This window comes from Theobroma umbraticum, unplaced genomic scaffold (assembly GCF_002168275.2).
Source record: "Theobroma umbraticum cultivar Fairchild unplaced genomic scaffold, ASM216827v3 scaffold_130.0, whole genome shotgun sequence".
NCBI classification, from domain to species: domain Eukaryota; kingdom Viridiplantae; phylum Streptophyta; class Magnoliopsida; order Malvales; family Malvaceae; genus Theobroma; species Theobroma umbraticum.
Window position 1 is genome coordinate 7006721 of NW_018397264.1, and position 9910 is coordinate 7016630.

The 9910-nt window shown below is 33.2% G+C and overlaps 2 protein-coding genes across 2 annotated transcripts; one reads left to right on the forward strand and one right to left on the reverse strand.

Moving 5' to 3' along the window:
* Positions 1–1731: 1731 nt before the first annotated feature.
* LOC110421512 (universal stress protein PHOS34-like) lies at positions 1732–3671 on the forward strand. Its single transcript, XM_021435111.2, has 4 exons — positions 1732–2232; positions 2387–2481; positions 2591–2712; positions 2868–3671. The coding sequence occupies exons 1-4, from the start codon at positions 2055–2057 to the stop codon at positions 2953–2955; spliced, it is 483 nt and encodes a 160-aa protein (XP_021290786.1). The 5' UTR covers positions 1732–2054; the 3' UTR covers positions 2956–3671.
* On the reverse strand, positions 3439–4928 carry LOC110421510 (translationally-controlled tumor protein homolog). Its single transcript, XM_021435110.2, has 5 exons — positions 4770–4928; positions 4348–4421; positions 4133–4258; positions 3871–4028; positions 3439–3776 (listed from the first exon to the last, which is right to left on the reverse strand). Exons 1-5 carry the CDS (start codon positions 4795–4797, stop codon positions 3659–3661), a joined length of 504 nt encoding a protein of 167 aa, XP_021290785.1. The 5' UTR covers positions 4798–4928; the 3' UTR covers positions 3439–3658.
* Between the last annotated feature and the right edge of the window lie 4982 nt (positions 4929–9910).

Below are 9910 nucleotides of genomic sequence, written 5' to 3' on the forward strand. Positions count from 1 at the left end.
ATTTAATTTGGTTTACGATCGAACTATTTACGATGAGTTATGTTGTTAAATAAATTTTGTTAACTGAGTGTTCATATTAAGTAATATCTTCTCTTGTTGAATGTAAATTCTTTACATTATTTATCAATTACCGTGTTTAATATCAAAATATTACAATAAATAATATTTAAGTAATTTCAAAAAGTATCTTTAAAATAACCATTAACAAAACTCTATTAAATCTGTTAACTTAGATTTTGATCTTTAAATAATATTCGAAACTTATCAAAACTTGAAATAAGTATTAAAAATTTCACTCAAATTTATTTTATAATTAAATAAAAATATCTAAATTTTATGTTATCGAATCAAGTGCTTGCGGATACTCGTATAAAATCAATCCGTTCCTGCTATATTGTTTTCATGGTATGAACTGCTAAATTCCAATGGCCCAAGTTGATAGTTGTGGAATTATTGTAACACAGAGGAGAAAAGTGGCAGGATTCACTGAAGCTGTTCCACCAGGGTGGACCAAATTCCATGTGACACCCATGCCACTTGTTTCAATCATGTTAAACAAAACTGTATACAGGAGTTTTGACACTGTTGGCTCTGAACCTCATGCCACCACCAAGCATTCTTCTCCCTCCCCCCCCTTTGCAGAAACAATGCCTTACCCATCTGACTTGATCTATCAGAAAAACAGAATCCCCCCCTATCCCATCACAATCAATACTTATATTTTTCTGGAATGGGTATTGCACCAAATGGCTAACACTGTAAATGCTTATGATGATTATGGGTACAATGATTGCTAAAACAAACAGGATGGGAAGAAACAATGATGACAAGAATATAAAAATAAGAAAATAGAAACAAAGAGGTTGTATTTTAGTAAGTGAAACTTTGTGTGATAACATATAAAAATTCCCTTTGAGAGGCCTCATCTCCCTTCTGCTTACTTGGAGCCCAGGCAAAAATTAAGGTGTGTTGTTTTGGTCATGGGGACCCACAAGGAGAAGAATGATGGTTGGTTGGATCTCAAGGTGGGCCAAACTCCCCACAGAAGAAAAACCTTTTTCAATTTCTTGGCCTAACCTTTCCTAACTTGGAGTTCACTTCTTTTGAATAATAAAGGCCCTTGCTTAAACTTAAAGCATGTGAGGGTGAGAAATCTAGAGATTTATTGAAGAGTTTAGTAGATTTTTTTTTGCCCTTTTTGAATTAAATTGGGTAATTAGTAATTGATAGATAGGCAAATTAATCTTTTACTATTAGATGTTAAGAACCCTTTTTTTTTCCTTTTGGTGTTGTATGGCAGCAAGTCATTAATCAAATCAATGATGATAATTGAGGTTTTGTCTGAATGCCAGCCATATGTTTTCTGGCCCATTCTTATCAACTTATCACCTAGTTTTGTTTGACTTTCTTGGAATAGGTACACACAAAAAAAAGGGGGAAGGATTTTTTCTTTATATTCATATTTCTAAAAAAACGATTTTAACTTAAAATTTTAAATATATTTAATTTAATGTTAAGTGTACCTATCCTATGTTTGAATAGTTACATTAGATTTTTTTTTTTCTAAATGAAAAGAAAAAATTATTAACATTGTGAATTTGTTATCTAGATTGAGAGTTGAGACATAGGGGTCTACATGAATCAAGCAATTGCAAGTAGAGTCCAAATTATCTAGCTGCAAATTAAGGTTCAAAACTCTCTTGAAGAACAATTATGAGAACCGCACTAAATATTATATCATATCAGATTGTAAGCCTTACTTGGCCTTGTTTCTAGTTTTTCCACAGCTTCCATAATTGAACCTTGAGCGATGGATTACTTAGGTTGGACTATGCTGAAAAGTAATCGTGTATGGAAACTGTATAGTAATTCGGAGACCGAGTCCATGGCCGCAACAACCTCACCAAAGTTGCAAACAGTTTGACCAGTCACCGAGCCGCTTCGACAAGTTTAAAACCCAGCAGCAACTCGCTCGAGTCCATTCGTTTACAGAGGAAGACAGGCTCGAAACGATAAGTGAGGGCGTTTCAGTGGGGGTGCTCAGTTGTCAGAAAATGGCTCCAGAGAGACCAACAATGCTGGTGGCTGTGGACGATAGTGCGCAAAGTGAGTACGCCTTGGAATGGACCCTTGATCACTTCTTCACTCCTTTTGGCTCCAACCTTCCTTTCCAGCTCGTTGTCATCCATGCCCGACCCCTTCCCTCTTCTGTTGTTGGACTTGCCGGACTTGGTAACATCTTGTTCTTCACGTCTGCTTATTACATTTGGGTTTTGGGTTTCTTTAGGTTTGTTAGTTCGGATAACAGTTAACCCTGTTCAATCAGATCGGTCTATTTGTACGAAGATAACTTGAAAAACAGCTGTGGTAACTTTCTCTGGTGCAGCATCTGCGGAGGTTGTACCAATCATGAACGTTGGCATAAAGAAGACAGCCAGCAGGGTCAAGGACAAAGTGAAAGAGATATGCAGGAATAAATCGGTAAATGACCATTGCAACCTGATAGTTTTGGTATTTTTTCTTTCATTTTTCTCTCGAATATAACGAGAGATAGTTAAGATCTTAAGTATTTTCCTTTTTGAGTGTGCAGTTGAGTGACGTGAGAGTGGAAGTATTGGAAGGTGATCCAAGAAATGTGGTGTGTGAAGCTGTAGAGAAACACCATGCAGCAATCTTGGTACTGGGAAGCCATGGATATGGAACTATGAGAAGGTATTAACTCCATTTTGATTTTAAAAAGGTGGAAGAATGACTACATTTACATTAATTCTCTGCTTCAACAAATGAAGAAATGCAAGTAGTTCTGTTCTTTTCTTTTGAGGAGTCATATTTGATTTAGTGTTCTTTGTCTCCTATTCCACGTGCAGGGCGATTTTGGGCAGTGTCAGTGACTACTGTGCTCACCATGCTCACTGTTCTGTAATGATTGTGAAGAAGCCTAAGCAAGAGGACTGAAGCTCAACTCTGTTTTGAATTTTCCCTGGAATCTTCCAAGCATTCTTCCAATGATTCTTTGATTTTTCTTTTTTCTTTTTATTTTTTTATGTATTTTAATTTCTTAGGGGATTGATTTCTTTTAAAGTAAGCCAAAGTTGGTCGGTCAGTCTTATTTATTGCTCACTTCAGAAACCAATGAAGTTAATGAAGCTTTGTCAACATAAGCAACATAGTGAAGCAATACTCCACGCCTTATCAAATTCTATAGTTGACTAGGAGCAGTTCCACAGCAAACAAAGGGCTTAGAAAAAAAACCATTCCAGACATTAACATCGAATAACTTCTTGACCCAATCAGGCACCTGATGATTCCAAGGTTTCTCATTAGATCCAACAAACATGGCTAATTTTAAGGTTTCTTCACCTGTCATGTACAGAGATATATAAAGGGCGTTGAAACTTAAATGCTGTCAAATCTCTTGCCAAGGTTGAGCAAAAATCATTCCCAAAGACCACACCAATTAAATTAAGAAGGGCAGACAGAACAATGATACAAGTTATTAAGTCACCCCATACGACCGAAAACATTCCATGACCAAGAAAACAACAGTTAAACCAAAACGGCGGCCATAAGGCCTTTAGTCTAGCAGTACAAAAGATAGAAAAGAAGGCAAGAAATAATAATGAAGACTATAACTATAGCAAGCACTTCTGCCTCAAACTCAGCACTTGACCTCCTTCAAAGCATAAGCAAAGTACAAAAATGTTGGATCAACAGCACCATCCTTATAGTAAGCAAACACCAAACAGCCATCATCATGCATGCTCTCTCCCACAAAACTGCAAACAAAACAAACACAAACTTCAATTTCTTTACAAAAACTGAAAAGAATTCCTCAAATACAAGAAGAGTGCAGTGATCAGAAGCACTCACAATTGAAGGTCCTTAAGCTTTGAAAGCAAAAACTTGGTTGCTCCCTCAATGTGTTTTTTAAAGGTTTCAGCATTCTCTCCTTCCAACTTGGGTGTCAAATTCTTAATAAACCTCTTCATGTATGTGACAAACTGCTTCTTGTCGAAAGGAGGTTGCTCCTGCAAACAATACAAATACGTTCTTCATAATCTAGCTCAAAAATTGAAAAACATGAATTGCTTTCAAGAGTAAAAGCAAGCAAGCAACCAACCAACCAACCAACCTGAAGCCTAAAGGTGTCAACGATGTCAACAACCTTCACAGCTTGGTCATCAACACCCTCATCCTCTCCACCTTCAGCAGAAGGATTGGCACCAATGTCAACATCAACAGCTCCTTTCACAACCCACTACAAAGCAGAAAAAGCAGTTATATCCTCCAATTCCCACGACAAACAATCTAAAACTTTAACACAACAAATTCCACAAAAATACCGACCTTTCCCTCAACTTCCCACAGCATCCCATTCTCAATTTCCTTGTATGGGAATGAATCAGAAAGAAGCTCATCGCCTGAAAATCAATTAACATAACAATAAAAAACAAGTCAACAATTCGCTCAACTGAACTCAACTCCACAAACTTCAACACAGTTGCATCAAAAAAATCCCACAACATACACCCAAGCATACTAATAAAAGATCTGTAAATTTTTAGCCTTCAGAAAACGCCAAGATCATGAATTTGAACACCCAAAAGATAAAATTTGTCAATGTTAATTATTCTGCTCACTGGGATTTTTAATTAAAACAAAACAAAACTTTCCTAAGTTAAATCCAGATAGAAACATAACCAAGCATCAAACGAGGAATAAACACAGACCTACAATAAAATCAATCAAAACCCATAAAGATTTCTTACCGCAAAGGAGATCCTGGTAAACCAACATGATTGCAGTCTCTCTCCTTGAGAAATCGAACCTGTGTTAAAGACTTTTGCGTTTGAAGAGAGACGCGAAAGGCGACGAGAGAGCGAGAGGGGGCTTGAAGGAGATTGGACGATTTCTATTTATAAGCGAGGGTTTTGGTAGAGGTTCGGAGCTAAAGGCTAAAGCTAAGCCGACTATTTTGTTTTGCCCTAGTTTGGCATTAGGGATAAGCATGTACTTGACCTGGATAGGATTTGCTGTTGTAACTGTTTGCCACGGATTCTATGTGTGAATAAATAAGTACTGGACCTGTTCATTGGTCATCCGGCCCGATCCAGTCAACCAGCCCAATCTATTTTTACACAGAGTTTGGGCTATCATTTTTGAAGCCTCGCCCAAATTGATGTTGAATTTTCTCTTTTTTTTTCTTAATTAATTTATTAATATTCAATTTTATACGTAATTATATAGGCTTAATAAGTTTTAGTTGAAAAAAATTTTAATGAATATATGGTCAAGGGATAATTCAAGTTGTGTGAACTTGCAATTATAATTGTTTGTGTAAATATAAACATAAAATTACTTTTTACAACATTATAATTGGTAATTTATTTATATGATTGAATTGATTTATATTTATCAATATATATAAATATGTGATTGATTTATTATTAAAAATATTAATTTCACCAATTGATTTTAATTTCATTTTCTCTTTCTTTTCTTTCACACAATTATCAAGATTTGTATCTTGTAAAGTTATTTGATTGATGAATCTATTTCTAATTTTGTTGTAATCGTAATATTTGTTTCATGTGCTAATTTGGATGCTTTGAATATTCTCTTTCATGTGTTTGATATTTTACAAAATTACTTTACTAATATATAATGAAAATGATGGAGTTTAATATCACTCTTAACCCGTTATTGGTAAATTGAGTTTATATTTTTATTAACTCGAATGATTTTCAAATATTCTCTTTCATGCGTTTTATATTATACAAAATTACTTAAATATCCTAAATAAAAAGAAAAGATATATTGAGCCATCAAGTTATAATAGTTTTACCATATTTTACGTTCAATCGTTAGAAATTCACTTTGATTTTAAAAATAATCCATTTTCTTTTTATCTTCTTACTTTTGTTGAGAAGAACTTATAAACAAAGGATCTTCAATCCACTTTTCGATGCATTCTTCCATATTGCTATATTGAAAGAGCCTCTATGTGCCAATTTTTTCAAGTTGGCGACAATTGGGACATTGCATCACACTAATTGAGCTAAATGCAGAACCGATGCAATATGAGAAAGAAAAAAAAATGCATAATAGGAATTATACTATATCGATTTTGTATTTAACATGACTGATTTGGTGCAATGCTTCAATTCTCAACAAGTTGAAAATGCCACATGGAGCGCTTTCAATATATCAATATGGAAGAACACATTGAAAAGTGAATTAAAGATGATATAGAGGAGTTTTTATGGTATAATCCAAGGGTAAGTCAACAAAGATTTCCATTACGCTATAAATATTTATTATGATTCATTTTAACTATAAGAATTATTTGGTGAAGAAACTATCTATGTCTGTCACAACTTGGTTTAAAAATCCATGACTGACGTAAAGACCTAGATGGGTATAGCTCGCTAAACTCAAGCAAGCTTCTTACATTCATTCGTTAATCATAAAATCATGCAAGCTTTAAACATTCATTTCATAAATCATGTAAATTGTGGAAAGGCACCATTACATCATTATGGAATACTGCCTCATAATGAGTGGGGTCACTCATGTGCATATATCATAACATTTCAAAACATTGGAAATCATGTCTTTAATCATGTACTCGCATCTCGGTGCTCAATTGAGCCCTTGGACCATAAAACATAAATCAGCAAAATATGCAGTGTCATGAAAGGCTACAAATCCATAACATGTTTAATATTCATAATATAAATGTAAATAAAGACTGACTCATCAGTAGAACATGAATCGATCTACAACAAAAATATGAGAAATTAACTTATTATTTGGAGGAGTTTCTATGATATAATCCAAGGGTAAGTATTCATATTAACTATAATTCATTTTAGCTATAGGAATTATTTGGTGAGCTAACAATTTTTATCACTGTAAATCTCCCTTCTTTGATCTGTCTCTTTTCCTTACAATATATTATAAAAGTGGAGACTCTGATATTGTCTCTTTCACTCATTTTCTATTGTACAAAATTACTTAAATATTTTGAATAAAAAGGAAAGATATCGTGAATCGTTAATTTATAATAATCTAACGTTATTTTATGTTCAGTCATTATAAATGCACTCAAACCTAAAAAATTATCCATTTTCTTGCTTTTCTAACTTTTGTCGAGAATAACTTCTAAGTGAAGGAATTCTTTCACATGATTATCAAGGTTTGTATCTCGTAAAGTTATTTGATTGTTGAATCTAGTCTATAATTTTATTGTAATCTTAATATTTGTTTCATGCATGTAGATTTTATTAATTTGGATGTTTCGAATATTCTCTGTCACACATTTAATACTCTACAAAATTACTTTACTAATAGATAATGAAAGTAAACAAGTTTGATATCACTCTTAATCTGTTATTGGTAAACTAAATTTATATTTTTATTAACTCGAATAGTTTTCGAATATTCTCTTTCCCGTATTTTTTTATTATATAAAATTACTTAAATATTCTAATAAAAAAATACCGCAAATCGTTAAGTTATGATAGTCAAACATATTTTAAGTTCAGTCGCTATAAATCCATTCTAATCTTAAAAATCATCAATTTTCTCTTTCTTTTCTTACTTTTGTCAAGAAGAAAGCAAAAACAAAGTCGCACAATGGTTCAATCACAATTGTCGGATGCATCCTTCAAGAAAATTGAACAGCGAATGCTCAACCCTTCAACAGTTTCTACGACAAAACACTCACTCAATCTCGCACACATAGACATAATTGGAAAAGCTTCATTGGGCAAATGGTTTGATAACTTGTAAGCGAAAGAATTCTTCCACAAGATTATCAAAGTTCGTATCTTGTATAGTTATTTGATTTTTGATTTTTTTTATAATTTTGTTATAATCTTAATACTTGTTTGATGTATTTAGAGATATAGAATTCTTTTTTCTTTTCGTTTTAGTTCATACTTCTCCATACGTACGATCTTTATTATAAACTAGAGGTAGAGATTTCTCTTTCTTTTTTTTTGTTTTAATCGATACTTCTCCAAATGTACGATCTTTACTACAGATTGAAGATAACGATTTTCTTTTTCATTTTTGTTTTAATTTGTACTTCTCTAAATATTTGATATTTACAATATATTATTTTTTATATTGTAGAAAAAAAATAGTTTGCGATTCTTATTTTTCTTAATGGATTTAAAATTATAGTTGTGTTTTTAATTGGATCTAAGGCAACGATGGGAAAAGATAAAAGTTAAATTCCAGTTTTGTGATTTTTCTTCAATTTTTTATATTTTTTAAAATTGTTATTACTTGGATTTTCTCCTTAATTCTTTTACTTCATTTGATTATTATCTTTTTTTTTAAAAAAATAATTTTAATTTCCTTTTTTTTAATTAAAAAAGTAATTTTCCCATAAAAACTAACAAGTAATTTTTTGTTTTTTACATGCACTTGCTTGCGTCATTACAAAATTCTTCTTACTTTAACCAACCCACCAAACCCCTTTTGATTCTTCCTTGTTCCTTTAACTCACCACACGTGCAAGAAGAACTACATAGTAATTTATCTTTTGACAACCATGCATTACACCTGACCTGCCAAATCCAGTATGTCAGAATCCAATTGCATTAGTGGCAGATACACTTTCCATTTCAAGAATTGGATCGGATACACCTTCCATTTCAAGAATTGCATCAGATACATCTTCCATTTCAAGAATTGCATCAGATACACCTTCCTTCCATGGAAACGCAGGTCCAATGCTGCTTTGCAAATCATACGTTGCATGCATGGGAGGCCTCCCCTATAAATACCATTTGTCATCTGCGAGTGAATGAGTAAGAAAAAGAAAAAGAGAGAAAAACAAACATCAGAGTTAGTGCTTTGGAATGGCCACCGCTACAGGGTCGATAGTTTGCTGTTCGATTTGCTTAGAGGAGGCATCTGACAATTGTGATCGAACTATTGTGCGACTTCGATGTTCGCATGTTTTTCACCTTGGTAAAATCTTTGTCGGTTTTCTATTATTATTATTATCATAAAATAGGGATTTAGATTTTGTATTTTTTGGGTTTATTTTTCTATTGGGTTTCGATTTTAGTGATAAATTTGCTACTTTTAAGTTGATAATAATTCCCAGAAAAGATCATAAGTTTAGTGCAGATATTGTATGGCTGTTTGTTGTTTTATGTTGTTGGTTATGGTGTGGTGATGTGGTTCTATTTTTTTTGGTCTGATGCCCTGCAAGTTATTAATGGTTTTATTTTTTTTTTTATGCTTTTTTGCTTATGGAAGCTATGTTGTTTGATATGGAGCCCTTTTTATATAATTTGGAGCCAGTATTCGTAGAAATCTTAAACAGGGATTTGCTCATGGTTTGACCTTGATGTTGATCCGGTTCTATACTGTTAGCTATTGGGGGAAGTATTTTTATTATTGTCTCTGTTTATGTGGGGCAGTGTTTCTTTTATATGGGTGTTTTGTTCAAATATCCTTATATTGTTATTTAGATTGTTGGATTCATCAGTTTGACTATTGCTAGTAAGTTGAAATCTTTTCATTACTTGTGTCTCCATACGCTAATTCCCATTGTGCATTTGCTTTTTCTTTCTTTCTCAGACTGCATCGGTTCTACCTTTAACTCGACGGGTGTGATGCGATGCCCTAATTGCCGACAAATTGAAAATGGCACTTGGAGGCGCTTTGGTTATTGGAATATGCAAGACTTGGGTGAAGAGTATTGGATTAACGATGATGTGGAAGACATTGTCTGGTATAATCCAAGGGTAAGTATCTCAATGGAAATGTACTTGTGTGGAAAAGATTGGGTCTTTTTGATTTGTTATAATGCCTTTTTGTCCAAAACTAAAAAGGTTTCATCTCTTTAAAATGTAGGCAGTAAACTTTTCCATTTGTTTACTGTTGT

What these genes read in the sequence shown, in the direction of transcription:
- LOC110421512 (XM_021435111.2), top strand. Translation starts at nt 2,055, where the DNA reads ATGGCTCCAGAGAGACCAACAATGCTGGTGGCTGTGGACGATAGTGCG. An exon ending in AGATATGCAGGAATAAATCG is followed by an intron (nt 2,482 to 2,590) that starts GTAAATGACCAT and finishes TTGAGTGTGCAG; the next exon opens with TTGAGTGACGTGAGAGTGGA. An exon ending in GGATATGGAACTATGAGAAG is followed by an intron (nt 2,713 to 2,867) that starts GTATTAACTCCA and finishes TTCCACGTGCAG; the next exon opens with GGCGATTTTGGGCAGTGTCA.
- LOC110421510 (XM_021435110.2), bottom strand. Translation starts at nt 4,797, where the DNA reads ATGTTGGTTTACCAGGATCTCCTTTGCG. An exon ending in TTGACACCTTTAGGCTTCAG is followed by an intron (nt 4,029 to 4,132) that starts GTTGGTTGGTTG and finishes TATTGTTTGCAG; the next exon opens with GAGCAACCTCCTTTCGACAA. An exon ending in AAGCTTAAGGACCTTCAATT is followed by an intron (nt 3,777 to 3,870) that starts GTGAGTGCTTCT and finishes TTTTGTTTGCAG; the next exon opens with TTTTGTGGGAGAGAGCATGC.